This window comes from Peromyscus eremicus, chromosome 4 (assembly GCF_949786415.1).
Source record: "Peromyscus eremicus chromosome 4, PerEre_H2_v1, whole genome shotgun sequence".
Classification (NCBI taxonomy): Eukaryota; Metazoa; Chordata; class Mammalia; order Rodentia; family Cricetidae; genus Peromyscus; species Peromyscus eremicus.
The window spans coordinates 128,655,982-128,673,693 of record NC_081419.1 but is presented as its reverse complement, the minus strand read 5'-3'; the positions used below and the strand labels follow the sequence as shown (position 1 = coordinate 128,673,693).

The 17,712-nt window shown below is 40.1% G+C and overlaps 1 protein-coding gene across 5 annotated transcripts in view; it reads left to right on the top strand.

Annotated features, from left to right (window-relative positions):
* Positions 1-17,712, top strand: part of Ncoa6 (nuclear receptor coactivator 6) — an 85,340-nt gene that overhangs the window by 33,001 nt on the left and 34,627 nt on the right. For all 5 annotated transcript variants that reach the window (XM_059261720.1, XM_059261719.1, XM_059261717.1 and 2 more), the window contains exons 5-8: positions 2,721-2,876; positions 6,565-6,687; positions 15,527-15,655; positions 16,632-17,498. In XM_059261720.1, coding sequence (XP_059117703.1) covers positions 2,721-2,876; positions 6,565-6,687; positions 15,527-15,655; positions 16,632-17,498 — 1,275 coding nt within the window. The remainder of the gene's footprint in view (positions 1-2,720; positions 2,877-6,564; positions 6,688-15,526; positions 15,656-16,631; positions 17,499-17,712) is intronic.

Genomic DNA, 17,712 nt, shown 5'->3' with positions numbered 1-17,712 from the left:
CCTTCCACCATGCAGGAACCAGGGGTCACATTCAGGTCATCGGGAATAGTGGTAGGTAACTCACAACTAAGCCATCTCACTGGCCCAGATCATATTCTTGACTCAAAAACATTTTGTCAGATATTCTCCAGTATGATGGAAACTTTAAAGGCCTTTATTTTCTTCCTAAAACAGGAATGTAGTCCAGGCTGTCTTTGGCATAGTGATCTTCCTGAAACTGTATTGGAATTAAACATTTTTCAACTATATTAACATTAAGACTACTATAAAGACATCTTTTTTTTTTTTTTTCTCGAGACAGGGTTTCTCTGTGTAGCTTTGCACCTTTCCTGGAACTCACTTGGTAGTCCAGGCTGGCCTCGAACTCACAGAGATCCGCCTGGCTCTGCCTCCCGAGTGCTGGGATTAAAGGCGTGCGCCACCACTGCCCGGCTTATAAAGACATCTTATGTGTATGTAGAACATGAATAAGTTTCCAGTAATCAGAATTTGAGAAGAAACTTAGTGTCTCTATCCTGTGGAACCAGGATCCAAAGTTTTTTAGTGTTTGGAGACATGTCTCCAAATGTCATGGAAAGGCAATAGGTTTAAACCTTAGAGATAGATTTTAATGCCTACTCCAATTTCATTAGGTAGCTACAGCTTTCTGGATCACTTAGCCTCTCTCTGGGCCCCAATTTCCTTAGCTATAAGAGAACTTTGACTAAACATTGTCTAACCATTTTTAAATCTTGTGAGTATATTAATCCCACTGCCCTTAGCAAGTGATCAGCCGGTTTTGTTGTCCTACATTAGAGCAAGTGAATTCTGTGTTAGTATTTAGTAGCTAATGGTTTAAGAGCTTGAGGAGGGTTAATGACATGAAGAAACTCTTCATAGGTATCTGGATTTTGAGAAAACATGTTCCTGCATGGCCATTTTATTAATAATGAAAGATGTAATTAAATAAAGCATATAAATCATTTAGTTGATCTGAGTTACTAACAAAAGGGAAATTATTTCATCTGAAACTGCCGAATAGCTTTTATTTGCTTCCTTGTCTGTGAAATGTAATTATAAACAATATTACTGCCTCAGCTAATTTTTTAAATCTTTGATTGTAAAATACATATAACAAAATTTGCCATCTTAACCATTTTTATATATGGTTCAATGATACTTAAATACAATTAAAGTATTTTACAACAATCACTAGCAGCCATTTCTATAATTTTTTTGTTGTTGTTTTTGTTTTTGTTTTTCGAGATAGGGTTTCTCTGTGTAGCTTTGTGCCTTTCCTGGAACTCACTCCATAACCCAGGCTGGCCTCAAACTCCCAGAGATCCACCTGCCTCTGCCTCCTGAGTGCTGGGACTAAAGGCGTGCACCACCACCACTGTCTGGCTCCATTTCTATAATTCTTACCTTGTAAAATTAAAATCTATACCTATCATATAATAATTTTCCATTCCTTCCCTACTCTAGCCCTTAATAAGTACCTTGTACTTCCTATGATTTTTTAATTTAAAAAAAATTAGATTTATTTAATTATGCATATGGGTATTTTTCCTGCATGTATATAAATACCTCACATGCATGCAGTGCCCACAGAGGCCAGAAGAGTATATCAGATCTGCTGGAACTAGAGCTATAGCTAGTTGGGAACTGTGTGATTGTTGGGAATTGAACCTCAATCCTCTGGAAGAGCAGCCAGCTCTCTAAACCACTGAGCCATCTCTCCAGCCCCTTTCCTATGATTTTAACTATTACCTACCTCATATAACCAGAATCATGTAGTGCTTGTTTCTTTATGACTGCTTTATTTAATTTAGCATAGTATTCTCATCATCTGTCCATGTTGTAGCATATGATGGGCTTTCCTTCTCATTTCAGGCTGAATAGTCCACAGAATGTCTGTATATACCACATTTTACTTACTAATGTTTATCTGTTGCTGGGCACTTGGATTACTTCCATGATTTAGCTGTTATGAATAATGCTGTGAACATGGATATACTCTTCCATATCCTGCTTTCAAGTCTTTGGGCTGGATACCTAGAATTAAAAAAGTGTTACATCATATAATTTTTTTTTAACTTCTTACCATATAATTCTCTTAGTAGATTGTACCATTTGTATTTTCCCATCATTAGTGCCCAGGGGCCCCCAGTTTTTCCCTATCATTACCAACATTTGCTGTATTCTATTTTTATAATAGCCATCCTTATGTGATACGATATCTAGCTGCTTGATAGTGGTTTTGGGTACACAGAATCCTTAAGAAGTCCAGTATTTCTTTTCCTTTCGTTGCTTGCCCCTTTGCTGCTTTACCCAAGAAATCACTGCCAAATCCAAGGTGGTGAAGGTTTGCCACAGATTTTCTTCTAAGACTTTTAGGTCTATATTTAAGTGTTTGTTCCATTTTCAGTTAATTTTTGTATATGATATTCGGTTAACTTCACTCCTTAGCATGTGTACACATACTTCCCCATAAATTAATTAGCTTTTGTGTATTCCTAAAAATACGTCTGGAAGTGTGTGTCAGTTTCAGAATTGCAGACTGCCGATGTTTTTCTGTCCTAAAGGAAGCTTACCTGTGGAATGTATGTCCAGTGTTGTTGTGCTTGAGTGGGAGCTCTACTCTTACCTAAAGTAGGGATTTTTGTTTTGTTTTTAGTTGCACATCCTCTAGTGCCTACAAAATTGATAATGTTATTCTCTTTCCTTCCTTCATGACCAAGAATCCAGCAAGCTAAAGGTGCAGAAAGTGGAGCCCTGGAACAGTGTGCGTGTCACATTCAACATCCCCCGGGAAGCAGCGGAGCGGTTACGGATCCTGGCTCAGAGCAACAACCAGCAGCTTCGGGATCTGGGGATTCTCTCCGTTCAGATTGAAGGTCCTTTACTTTTCCGTGTGCCCATCTGAACCAAAATACAGTAACAGTGGTAGCCAGCATAGTTTCTGATGCTGCTCTGTCTATTCCTCTGCTCTTATGTTTGAGACTCTCAAGCAGCTGTGCTTCATGTTGCAGTACCTTAGAATAAAGAGGCATTGAGGTATTACTGCAGCCTGAAGCATCATTTCTTTGGCTCTTTGGCCTTCAGTCTCAAACTTTGGTTTGAGGAACTGATTTGTCCTTTTGAAGAATATCTCATCTTAATTGCTTTCCTTTACTGAATAACGTTAATATTTCCTTTGTTTATGTAGCAGATTAGGGAGTCCGGAACAGTTCTTTTACAAGTGTTTATCAATGGAGTAACCCTCTTGAATGTAAATTTATGCTCAACCTAGTACACACATAATATCCAGCTTAAAGCCCTTCTGTTGTTTGCTGCTGTTCACAGCCTGTAGGCCAAATTCTCTACCATGACCATAGGGCTTGCATAACCTCATGTAGACTTATGCTAGTTAAATTCCATCCCCACCCCCACCCCTGACAGCTCTGTTTTCCAGTCTCCAGTTTTCATGTGGTTTTTTGAACACACAGTTCTCCCTTCTGCCACAGATCTTCTGCACTGTTGCCTTCTGTATATGGAGTACTGTCTCATACCATTCCTGTTCTTCAAGTTAATTCTTGCAGCCTTAAGTCTTTGGCTGACTCAGAGTCTGTTACTATGCTCTAACAAAAGTTCCTTTCTCTCAGATCATCTATCTCCCACTTAAGGCAGGTATTTGGTTACTGTTTATTCCTCCATGTACTGTAAGCTCTAGTAGGAAAGGGATCGTGTCTGGTTTGGTTCACTGTTGTATTTCTGAATTGCCTGGTACACATTAGTGTCTTTAGTAAACAAGTTGGATGAAAGCAAGGAAATGATATAATAACATTACTTTGCTTTTGCACCTGGTATATAATTATAAATAAAATACGCTCCTTACTGTTATAAACTCAAAGGAATCCATGATCTTAATAAGAAGGACAACTCTATGATTGATGTAAATATCAACTGTGGACAAGTATGCAAAAGTTTCTTCTTTTTACAAATAATTTTTATTGTGTGTGTGTGTGTGTGTGTGTGTGTGTGTGTGTGTGTGTGTGTGTGTACACATATAGACAACCCATGGGAGACAGGGCAGTTATCTTGCTCCATCATGTGGGTCCTGGGGATAAAATTCAAGTCATCAGGCTTGAAAGCAAATGTCTTTATCCTCTGAGCTATCTCACTGGCTCTACCTTGTGTTTTGAGACAAAGTCTTTCACTCGGACCCAGGACTTGCCAATTAGGCCAGGCTAACTGGCCTGCTCCTCCTGTCTCTGCCTCCCGTGTTGAGATTACAGGTGTGGTCCACAGTGCCATGCCAGGATCTTTTAAATGGGTGTTAGGAACTAAATTCAGGTCCTGAGCAATCACTTTACCAACTGAGGTATTTCCCTAACCTCCTGGCAGTGGAGAACTTTTAAACAAGTAATATTACTTGATGTCATTTCAAGAACTCTTCTGCTTGGGAAGCTGAGTGAAGTAGCGCACACCTTTAATTCTGAGCACTCAAGAGGCTGAGCCAGTTGGATTGCTAGAAATATAAAGGTAGCCTAGGCTACAGAGTAAGATCCTATCTTTAAATAAATAAATAAAGACACCTCCCTTCCAAAAAGAAAAAAAAATGCTTCTACTTAAAATGTCTTAGCAAGTTTAGTGTATTAATAGTTTCTTCCAAATGGTGACACTCCAAAACCCATACTTCCTTTGGCTTTCACTCCTGATTCCTATAAGCAAGTCAGAGTATTTTATAAACTCTAATGATTGTTCCTTCATTGACAGAGTGTTGTTTCCTGTGACTAGCCAGTCAGTCCCCTGATTAAACTCTACATAGAAAGCTCAGTGACAGGACAGAGGGAAGTATCTCCTTATTAGCTTCCCGTTGTATCTTCAGACTGGAAACCAAGATCCCAAGATGTGAAAGGCGTTGGGGAATATAGTCCTTCAACCCCCAGGTGACAGGCTGGCTAGAGTTGAACTGTCCCCAATGTGAAAGTATCTTCTGTGGAGACACTATCATAGTCAGAATTGTGGATCAAGTACAAGGACCATGCTGAAACTTGTTCCAGCAGCTGTCTTCATTAGGCCTGGTGAGACTGGAGTTTCCTTAGAATCTGCTTGTTTGATTGAGACAGTCCTACTGATATTACCTGCTAGGTGGACCTCAAATGAGATAAAATATTGAGCTGGCTCAGCAGTTAAGAACACTAGCTGCTCTGCAGAGGACCTGGGTTCAGTTCCCAGCACCCACTAGTGGCTTATAACATCTATAACTCCAGTTCCAGGAGACCCAACACCCTCTTCTGACTTCTTTGGGTACTGTATAAATGTGGTACACATACATACATGTAGTCAAAAGACTCACAAATTTTTATTTTTTATTTTTGTTTTTTTGAAACATGGTTTCTCTGTGTAGCCCTGGCTGTCCTGGAAATCAGAGATCCGCCTGCCCCTGTCTCCCAAGTGTTGGTATTAAAGACATGCACCACCACTGCCCAGCTCACTCACACACATACACACACCACACACACACACAGACACACACACACACACACACACAAAACAAAACAAAAAACAAACAAACAACAACAACAACAAAAAAAAAACCACAACAGTACAGAAGATGTAATATATTGGTGCAACACATGCTTACCATGCAGAAGGCCCTGGATTCAATCCCCACCATTGCCTATTACAAACCTATTTACATGTTGGTCTTATCTTGTATCACAGAGGTAGTTAGAAGAGACTTCTCTATCTGCCATTGTATGACATGTCTACCACAAACCTGTGGGGATCATTTTGCTTGATGTTTTGTTTTTGAAATAGGATCTTGTGTAGCCATAGCCGCCTCCCGTCTTCTTCCTTCTACCTCTGGGGTGCTGGGGTAACAGGCATGTTCTGCCACACTAGGTTTGTGCAGTGCTGGGAATAGAACCCAGTGCTCTGGGCATACTGGGCAAGGACTCTGCCAACTGAGTTACGTCCTCAACACCTGGAAACCATTTTACAGTGCAGTTATTGAAAGAATATTGGTGATTTTCTCACAAGTGCTATAGAGTCTCTACACCTAAGTATAACAGTGTCCCCATACTACTCTGCCTTCTTTCCCCATTAAATTTCATATTTCTTATCTTCTGATTGTAAACTCTCAGAAGGAAATGAAGAATTTTGAGTTTCTGACAGTTTCTTCCTCTCCTTTCTTCCCTCCATCCCCCCAAGCCCACATACAATTTGTGGTCTAGTTGAAAATAAATATTCAGTCTTTGAAGTCCTCTGACACTAAGCAACTTCATTAATGATGTGAGAACTGATCATGTTCTTGTGCATGCTCGGGTGGAACAATCTGCATAGGCTAGGATTTTAGTTTCCTGTAATTCCAGCATTCTGGAGGTAGAGACTGGAAAGTCATGAATTTAGAACTAGTCTGGGCTATATAATGAGCAGTAAAGGTCAGGGTTATAATACTGAGCTATTCCTTTTTGTAGTAGTAAACTTAATATTAATTCTTCAAAAACAGAAAAAAAATAGTTCTTCTGTAACTGTCTTTAAACAAAGCGTACATTTTATTCTGACTGTTTCCATTTATAACTTTACTGTCGTTTTCAGGGGAAGGTGCTATCAACCTGGCTTTGGGTCAGAACCGAAGCCAAGATGTGAGAATGAATGGACCCATGGCATCTGGAAATTCTGTTAGGATGGAGGCAGGATTTCCCATGGCAAGTGGTCCAGGTGAGGCCCCCTACTAACTTCTGTGACATTTTACCAGTTTCCTTCTTTGGGCATGATATTTCTCTCTCTCTCTCTCTCTCTCTCTCTCTCTCTCTCTCTCTCTGGTTGGTTTTTTGTCTTTTGAGAGAGGGTTTCTCTGTGTAGCTCTGGCTATCCTAGAACTCACTTTGTAGACCAGGCTGGCCTTGAATTCACAGAGATCTGCCTGCTTCTGCCTCACAAGTACAAGGATTAAAGGCATGCTCACCACCAGACATGGGCTTGATTTTTTGAGGTGTAAGTCTTGCCGTCTAGATGGGATATATAGCATAACCACTTTTATTGACTCAGTCAGGAAAGTGAGACAGGAATTAATCTCAGGAAGGTTATAATAACAGAGTATAAGGCTATGGTCTCTACAGTATTTGACTTAAAATCTGATGAACACTGAGTCTTGGAGTAAGCATTTATTAAGTACCTAGTGTATGGCAGGACCTATGTTAAGTGTTGGAAATAGAAACAAGTAAAACATTTTTCACAAAATGTTTATAGTATAGTAGAGAATGTGGCTTTCCACCTTGTACTTTCTCTGAGTCTGAGGATCTGTAAGCAGAGTTCTTGTGTCTTATGTGGAATCTTCATGTCTTTGGGATAATGTGTTTTTATGTATTTAGACTTGAGATTGGCTAGAAGTGGTGGACATGTCTGTGCTGTCTCATCACTCAAGAGCCTAAGGCAGAACGATCACGTGTCTCAAGGGGGGAGGGAAGAATTTACAAGAGGTGCAAATAGTTCACTCCTTCTCTAGTAATCCTGAAATTTCTCCTTCAGAGATGAAACTTGATATTCTATGATTCACAAGATATTAGAATTGAGTTGGCTCTCACTTTTAAAGTTGGAAAGTTGGATTCATGGAAAGGAAACGATTTGTCCCAGGTCGAGTAGCAGTGAACTAATATTCCAGATATCCTTACTTCAGATCAGTGGTCTTTTCACTGCACTGGTGGCTTGAAACCTTTGAAGCTTTAGGAGTCTGTTCAGATGAAATGGAAAGTCACAGCTGCATGGTTAAAGAAGAGTAGGAGCCTGAGGTTGTGTACAGTCAGTTGCTCCATCATCCCTGACGACTATAGTATTGTTTAAAAGAAGTGCAGCAGAAGGGACTGGAGGGGTGTCTCAGTGCTTAAGAGCACTTGTTCTTGCAAAGATACTACTGGGTTTGGTTCTCAGCAACCACATGGTGGCTTGCAGTTGTCTGTAACTCCAGTTTCAGGGGATCTCATGCCCTCTTCTGACTTCCACAGGCACCAGACACACACTTGATGCACAGATATATACACAAACAAAACATTCATACACATAAAGGACATCTTTTTTTTTTTTTTTTTTTTTTTTTTGGTTTTTTGAGACAGGGTTTCTCTGTGTAGCTTTGCGCCTTCCCTGGGACTCACTTGGTAGCCCAGGCTGGCCTCTAACTCACAGAGATCTGCCTGGCTCTGCCTCCCGAGTGCTGGGATTAAAGGCGTGCGCCACTACCGCCCGGCCATCTTTTTTTTTTTTTTTTTTTTTTTTTTTTTTAAATGCAAAAAAATGGAGGAACTCCATTTATAAACTGCTGTTCTGAACTGTAAGCAAAAACTTGGCATAACCAGGCGTAATGGTACATGCCTTTAATTCCAGCACTTGGGAGGCAAAGACAGGTAGATCTTAGTGAGTTTGAGGCCAGCCTGGTCTATGTAGTGAGTTTCAGGATAACCAGGGCTATCTAGAGAGATCCTATCTCAAAATACCAAAATTAAAAAACAAAGAACTTGGCATAGAATTGGAATTGGGTTTTTATACTGCCTGTGCATTTTCTGTTTACCTCAAGCTATTTGCTATATTTCAGTGAAATATAGTATATATTTTTATTTCCCTGAAATATAGTAGGTATATTTCATCTTTATTTTTAAAAATGACATGATAAGACCTGCAATCATTGGAGCATATGCTTAATAGTAGATGAGCACTCTCCTAAAGCAAGCATTCCTTAATTTCTTCACACATGCATCTACTGTTGCTTGTCAGCTATCTACTGTTAAACTCCATCTGTATTCACAGCCCTCACTGTTTTATTCATCTGTCAAAGTCTGTGCTGTTGGACTAATGTAAAGTGTCATATAATTAATGGTAAACATCTAACCTGGTGAATTATATATAGACCTGGTTCCCCATACAGCTCTGAGCAAGTGTTAAGGTAGCTTGATAATAAGTCATAGATGACTGGGTGGTGGTGGCACACGCCTTTAATCCCAGCACTTGGGAGGCAGAGGCAGGTAGATCTCTGTGAGTTTGAGGACAGCCTGGTCTACAGAGTGAGTTCCAGGACAGCCAAGGCTACACAGAGAAACTCTGTCTCGGAGGGAAAAAAAAAAAAGTCATAGGTGGTCTTGTTGCCACTGCTAAAAGAGTGAAGGTGGAAGATGCAGCAGGAAGAACCTAGACACCATCCATGTCAGTAAAGAGGTGAGTAGACCTGGCACGAAAGCCAGGGAATCGGAGTTTGGATCTCAACTCCTGCCCACGGGCACTAATATTTTCTGGTCTTAGGTGACCATAAATATCTTTAATTATATCCTAGAAACAATGTTAGAGATCCCATCAAGTCTTGAGTTATCAAGATACTTGTTAAACTGAGGCCAGCCAGCACACTGATTCCACCATCTAGTATCTGGCTAGTGTTATAGTGCCATAAGTTCATTAACATACAGAAAACCTTGAAGCTAATGAAATCAGGTTAAATTGGTATTTAATGGAAGATAGTGATTGTGATCATTTATGACACAGAGTACCAGGACTAATTAGTTAGTGATGACCTGTAGTCACCATGACATTTTAACCTCCAGGTATTTCTTTACATCAACTGTATTTTAAGATTCCTTTTCTTACATGTCTGTTGGACCTTAATGGATACAAATGAAGTTTAATAGTAGGTTAAATTAAGTAGAGAAATCTTCCTAGGGAAAGAAACCTTACATTTCCTCTGAAAACAATAGTAAGTAACTTTAGAATTATGTATCTAGAACGTCTTAATTTTTCAATTAATCTTAGCACTACTTTTTTCTCTTAGCATTGACAATAGAAAGCAACTAAACCTAAATTTATAGCCCCTTTTTTTTCATGCCCTTAGAGAATCCCTAGATTTTTGGGTATACCGTAGTGATCATTTAATCAAAGGTTTTCATTCTTGGCTGTTGGTATTTGAGGCCAGTGATTCTTTACTGTGAGTAGCTATCTTGTACATAGGGGTATATTTAATATCATCCTGGGCTTTTACCACTGTGCATCTCTTTCTTCTAACTGTGCCAACTAAAGACATCTCTGGATTTGACTCAATATCCCCTAGATATTACCTGCAGTGAGAACCACAGATCTAGTTCAAATTCCCACATAGTACCAGAAATGAATGTTAACATGTTACCACTGAGCAGATAATCAGTGTGTACTGGAAACAAGAAGCTCATTGTGAGCCAAGAAGATCTGTTCTTCATGGCATGAGAGTGTTCTCTTGTTGTTGCTTGTCTTGTTTTTCGTCAGATTCTCACTGTATAGCTCTCACTAACCTGAGACTTGCTATGTAGAGCAGGCTAGCCTTGAACTTGCAGCTATCCTTCTGCCTTTGTTTTCTGAGTGTTGGGGTTTCAAGTGTGCACTACCATACCTGTTTCATGAGAGTATTCTAATTGCTATCTTTGAAAATGGGTGGGATTCCACAGAAGTAGATCTAGTTTTAAAAGATAACTCTTTATCTGGTTGTGTTTTCTAACTAGAAAACTCTTAAAGTTCTACATAAGGTACAACATGTAATGCATAGCTGAGATTTTAAGCAAGCAAGTGAACTCAGAGAAAAATCAGTTTAAAATGAAAATTTAAATAGTGATGAACAGCTGGTGTCGAAGCACAAGACTTTATAATCTCAGCAGTCAGGACCATGTCAAGACTTATCTGAGTTACATATTAAGACCATGTCTTTAAAGTGGGGGAGGAGGAAGGGACACAACATAAAAAATCATAGAGAATCTGAAGAGCCAAGTGATTTGGGTTGCCAGGAAGGATACATGAAGAATGCAGTTAGAATTCAAAATCCTTCATGAAGCCAGATTTTTCAGTGAAAGGTAGATTCTAAAAATGTTAGTTACCTTTGACACGGAGTACATGGATATTTGCCTTTCTTGACATGGGCTCTCTTTGGAGGATGGTGGTTTGGGGAATGTCTTCTCTAATCATTTGCATGTTGAACGTATTATAATAAAATGGCCTGCAACAGCTAACCTGTCATTAATATTAAGTGGTTCTAGACTGGTAAACCACTGATGCTATGGAGGAGCACATTCTCAGCCCAGGCCATTATGCACTTTCAGTTAAAACTTACTATAATAAACAAGTGTGTGCTAAATTAATGAATTTTAGGGTTAAACTTCCATTTTTTTGAATTTTAGGTAATAGGAAGAATATCAGCGTGTTTAAAATTATGAAAATGATAATAAAAAGATATTAATAGGCCTTGTGGTGGTGATGGTGGTGCACACCTTTAATCCCAGCACTTGGGAGGCAGAGGCAGGTGGATCTCTGTGAGTTCTATGCCAGCCTGGTCTACAAAGTGAGTTCCAAGATAACCAGGACTGTTACACAGAGAAGCCCTGTCTCGGGGGAAAAACAAAAAAATTAACAGTATAAATATGTTTGGAGGGGGAACAGAACTTGTACAAAATTTAAAGGTAGCAAATGAGTGATTTAGTCAGCAAATTAGAAATAGCTGGACTTGAAGGAGAATTTGAAGAAATTACCCAGAATACAGGAGAGAGAAATAGTGGAAATATGAAAGCAGTCAAGAGACTTGAAGGATAAAATGAGAAAGTTTACCATGTTTTTAAAAGAGTTCCAGAAGATGAAGAAACTGAGGGACAAGCATTAAAGAATACCTGAAAAATTTCCAGAACTGATTTTTCAAAATGACACAATTCCTTCATATCAGAAGACCAGAGATGCTGAGCATCACAGATAAATCCACATCTAAACCACACTGCAAACATACAGAACATGGAAAACAGAATGTTAAAGGCACTCCCTCCTCCATGCACACACACCGGAAAAGAGCCATTGCTTACAAAGGAAAGACTGTCAGATTCACAGCTCATTTCTCAACTGGAACATTGGAAGCCAGAGTCTTAGAATAGTATTTCCAAAATGCTAAGGAAATCATTTGGAGCCTAGAATTCTAAACCTAGTTGTGCTATCGAGAGAAGTAGAACAAAATATTTTCAAAGAGACGAGAGCATTGCCAGCTGTGCTTGCCCGCAGCCCTGCTGCCATGGGCTGAAGATAGAGGGCAGAGGAAAGGCCCTGGTTCCTTGTGCCTCACGCTTGCATACTGTGGACTTTGCTGTGCAGCACGGCTATATTAAGGGCATTCGTGACCTTGTCCACAGCACTCCTCCTATGAAAGTTGTCTTTCGTGATCCCTACTGTTTGAAGAAGCGTCGCTGCAGAGGGCATCCACACCAGGCAGTCTGTATTGTGACAAGAACGTCCACCTCAATATCGGCAATGTTTTACCTGTGGGCACCATGCCTGAGGGTACTATTGTGTGTTTTCTGGAGAAGCCTGGGAACAGGCAAGCTGGCACTAGCTCCTGGGAACTATATAACAGCTATCTCCCACAACCCAGAGACCAGGACCCAAGTGAACTTGCCTTCAGGGTCCAAAAAGGTCATTTTCCAGACCAACAAAGCTGTTGTTGGTATGGTGGCCAGTGGAGATAGAATTGACAAACCTATCTTTAAAGGCAAGCTGTGCGTACCACGAGTAAAAGACAAAGAACTGCTGGCTGTGTATATGGGGTGCGGCCATAAGTCCTTTGGAGCATCCCTGTAGATGGAGTTTTCCTGCCTGGCCCACAGTCAGGACAAATCTCTGTCACCCGCCAGCCCCACAGTCCCTCAGACCCAACCAAGCAAACACAGAGACTTATATTGCTTACAAACTGTATGGCCGTGGCAGGCTTCTTGCTATCTGTTCTTACAGCTTAAATTAATCCATTTCTATAAATCTATACCTTGCCACATGGCTCGTGGCTTCCCGGCATCTTCACATGCTGTTTCTCATCATGGCGGCTGGCAGTGTCTCTCTGACTCAGCCTTCCACTTCCCAGCTTTATTCTCCTCCTTGTCCCGCCTACACTTCCTGCCTAGCCAATGGCCAATCAGTGTTTTATTTATTGACTAATTAGCAACACATTTGCCATACAGAACATCCCACAGCACATCCCTTTGGAGGTTGTAGACACCAGCACATTGGCAAACCCTCCAATATCTGAAGAGATGCCCCCTGATGAGTGCAAAGTGGGTCTTGCTGCCTGCTGGACTGGGTGTTTGCATGGAACCAAAACTGTAAGGGAAAGTTTAGCTCATGAGCCCAATAAAGTTTGTCCTTTGGCAAAACAAAACAAAAACATTTACCTATCATTAACACACTTTGCTAATTGAACTGCTCAAGGATGTACTTTAGGAAGAAGAAAGTTGAATCTAACATGGAAGAAATAAGATCTAAGAAGGAACGGTGAGCTCCTGATTGGAAAACCTATGTAAGACTGACTTAATAGTAATGATGATCAGATGTTGTTTAGATTGGTAGAAAGAAAGGGTATGATGAAAAAAATCCAGTAAAATTTAGGGAAAATAAGACAGTACAGCATAGGGAGAAAAAATAATGTAAATATAAGCCATAGAATGAATGATAAATCAGAATATACCAGGCAGAAGCTGACAGTAAAGGTAACTAGATTGGGAACACTAATAATATGGAAGTATTACTTAGAATAATAATCTCAGATTTAGCTCTGTACTGTTTGGAGAACTGTAGAAAATATAAGGACACAAAGTTCTAAGTCCAAAATAAGATTAAGCCAGGTAAATACTAACAAGAAAAAGGATAATTTTTTTTTTTAAATCAGACAAGACAGATGCTAAGATGAAAAGGATAAAGCTGTACATGGTGGTACATGCCTTTAATCCTAGCACTGGGGAAGCTGAGGCAGGCAGCTGCGTCTCCATGAGTTTGAAGTTAGCCTGGTCTACAAAGCAAGTTCCAGGACAGCAAGGAATACATAATGAGACCCTGTCTCAAAAAAGAAAGGAAAACAAAAAATATATTGTATATATTTGTATATGTATATATATAAAGTATATATATATAAAGTATACACGTATATATAAAATATGTAATCTGGGCATGGTGGTATTTGCCTGTAATTCTACCTATATAGTACCTGCTTAGGAGGACCTTAAGCTCAAGGCCTAGGTGGACTACATACCAAATTGAAAACCTGCTGGAGCAATTTATACTCTGTCACAAAATGTAAAAAGAGTCACACATGTAGCTTGGTACTAGAGTGCTTGTCTAGCATACACAGACTTGAGTTCCATCCCTCGTACCACAAGTAACAATAATAAAAGATAAAAATCATGTGAATGAAAAAGGCCACTGTATATAACAGAAAAATTTCATCAAAAAAATTGCTAAATTTTTGCATACCTAATAACCTAGCCTCTGAATATATAAAAATAACACTGAGATGCCAAGTCTTGGAGATTTTAACATCCGTTAGTAATTGATGAATCAAACTTATAAAAAACAATAAGAATAAAGAAAGTTTGAATGACATGATGAAAAGTTTTATATAATGAGCCAGGCCTGGTTTCATACACCTTTAATTTCAGTGCTTAGGAAGTAGGTGGATCTCTGTGAGTTCAAGGCCAGTCAGTCATGGCTACATAGATTATCTCCAAAATAAAAAGCTTTATGTGAATGAATATGTATAGAAAATATGTAATCCTAATTCCAGAGTTCTTAATCTTTTCAGGAACAAATGGAGTATTTATATGAGTTGACTATAAATGTTTTTAAAAGCAAGTTTTAGTAAATACAATGGAACAATAAATATCCTATAGATTCTATGTCTAGCTATAGTGTACTTAAGTGACTGGCAAAATAAATAATACATAACCAAAATACCCCATATTTTTTAAAATTTAGAAGTATATTCTAAGTGCCTTATGATTTTAAAGGATAATCAGATGGAAACTGAGAAGTGTTTAGAATTTTAGGGTGGGGATATTATGTATCAATCAAATTTTGTGAAATACATCCATTAAAGAAGTTGGAAGGAAAGCTCTCAGGTATCAGTGGTGAACATCAATGGAAAATTAATGATCTAAGAGTTTGACTTAAGAATTGAGAAAAAGGGCTAGATGTGGTGTATGCCTTTAATCCTAGCACTTAGAAGGCAAGCAGGTGAATCTCTATTGAGTTTGAGGCCAGCCTGGTCTATAAAGCAAGTTCTAGGCCAGCTAAGGCTATAGAATGAGACCCTGTCTCACAACCATCTGTAACTCTAGTTCCAGGAGATCTAACACCTCTTCTGGTCTCCACAAACACCAGGCATGTATGTAGTGCACACACGTGTACATGCAGGCAAATACCAGGCATATGTGTGGTGCACACACGTATACATGTAGGCAAAACATTCGTAGACATAAAATTTTAAAATCTAAAAATAGCCATTAAAAGAAAGTTTTTTATAACTTTCAGAATTTCTAAAATATGTCACTAAAAATAAAAATTGTAAGCTGAGTGTGGTGGCTCACCTGTAATCTCAGCCCTTCCAGAAGCAATTATCATGAGTTGCAGACCAGTCTGGTCATTAGAGTAAGATCTCATCTCAAAAAACAAACACCACACACACACACACACACACACACACACACACACACACACACACACACAATGTGCCAACATAAGTAGATACTTTTTTTTCTTCTAGGATTAATAAGGATGACGAGCCCTGCCACTGTTATGATGCCCCAGGGTGGGAACATGTCATCTTCCATGATGGCACCAGGCCCCAATCCAGAACTGCAGCCCAGGACTCCTCGCCCTGCTTCTCATTCAGGTAGTGACTTCCACTTCCACTCGTTGGGATTTAAAGACACTGGAACTACTTACACATATCATTGAGATTTAGTCACTGATGCTAAATTTCTAACTACTTAGTTCTAGTGTTTACCTTCTTTACAAAATCTACTATGAATTTTCACAGCTAAATGTCAATATTTCTTCTCAGAATGTACTATTTTCTTACTATCTGTGCCCCAATATTCCCTATGTTCTTATTTAGGATTCCTATTGCTCTGAAGAGACACCATGACCACAGCAATTGCTATAAAGGAAGGCATTTTATTGGGGCTTGCTTACAGGTTCAGAGGTTTAGTCAATTGTCTTCATGGCAGGTAGACAGGGTGCTAGAGAAGTAGCTGAGCGTTCTACATCTGGATCAGCAGGCAGCAGGAAGAGAGAGTGACACTGGGCCTGGCTTGAGCACTTGAAACCTCAAAGCCCACCCCCAGTGATACCCTTCCTCCAACAAGGCCACATCCCTAATTGTGCCACTCCCTTTGAGCCTTGAGGGCCATTTTCATTCAAACCACCACATATACCTTGGCATGCTTAGTTCTATAAGATATATCATGACAGAATTTTGAAGTCATACAAATTTGGTAAATGTTTCATAAATTAACATATTAGCAGCACTAAGCTTTCTACAGTAAAGAAGAAAGTTATCTGAAATCATTAGGTCTAGCATTTCCCAAACCTAGTTGACTATTTTATTTTGTTTTCCTTTAACAGTAATTGCCCAGAATACAATTTTGAAAATCTTGTTGTCTATTTTAAGTTTGGTGTGTCTCACCACCAGTGAACCACAAGCTGTCTTTAAGGCAGGATTCATCTTTATATTTGTTGATATGCTGTTTGTTCTTAGAACATACTCAATCAAGAACATGGTAATACCAGTGGTACCAGCAGATCCAAGCCAGTGTGCTATGATGTGGGTTGTAATAGGTTAATTATTGTTCACTATCTTTAAACAGATGCAATGGATCCACTTCTCTCTGGACTCCATATACAGCAACAGAGTCATCCCTCAGGATCTTTACCTCCAGCACATCACCCAATGCAGCCTGTTCCTGTGAATAGACAAATGAATCCAGCTAATTTTCCCCAGCTGCAGCAACAGCAGCAGCAGCAGCAGCAGCAGCAGCAACAACAACAGCAGCAGCAACAGTTGCAGACAAGACCTCCACAGCAACATCAGCAGCAACAGCCACAGGGGATTCGTCCACAGTTTACTGCTCCAACTCAGGTGCCTGTTCCTCCAGGCTGGAACCAGTTGCCTTCTGGAGCCCTACAGCCTCCGCCAGCCCAGGGCTCTTTGGGCACAATGACTGCAAATCAAGGGTGGAAGAAGGCTCCCTTGCCTAGCCCAATGCAACAACAACTTCAGGCAAGACCTTCCTTAGCCACGGTACAGACACCTTCTCACCCTCCCCCTCCTTATCCCTTTGGCAGCCAGCAGGCCTCACAAGCCCATACAAACTTTCCTCAAATGAGCAACCCAGGCCAGTTCACAGCTCCTCAGATGAAGAGTTTGCAGGGAGGGCCCTCCAGGGTCCCAACCCCACTGCAACAACCCCACCTCACCAACAAGTCTCCTGCCTCCTCACCCTCCTCCTTCCAGCAGGGATCCCCTGCCTCCTCCCCAACGGTTAACCAAACTCAACAGCAAATGGGACCAAGGCCACCTCAAAATAACCCACTTCCCCAGGGATTTCAGCAGCCTGTCAGCTCTCCAGGTCGGAGTCCCATGGTTCAACAGGGAAATGTGCCACCTAACTTCATGGTGATGCAGCATCAGCCACCAAACCAGGGGCCACAGAGTTTACACCCAGGCCTAGGAGGTGAGGAACACTAAAGCTGCTTGTGTTGGTAAATTTACTGGAGATAGAGTTGAGTAGAATGTCAGGTTTTAGTGTTAATGGCGGGAGTGAAATAAGGATGTAATTGTTTGGTTTTGTGATATGGTGATGACACTTGATACTTAGTTAACTTAATGTATTTTTATGTTGATTACCATATAACATCTTACTGGTAAAATATAAGCTAGCTCTCTGG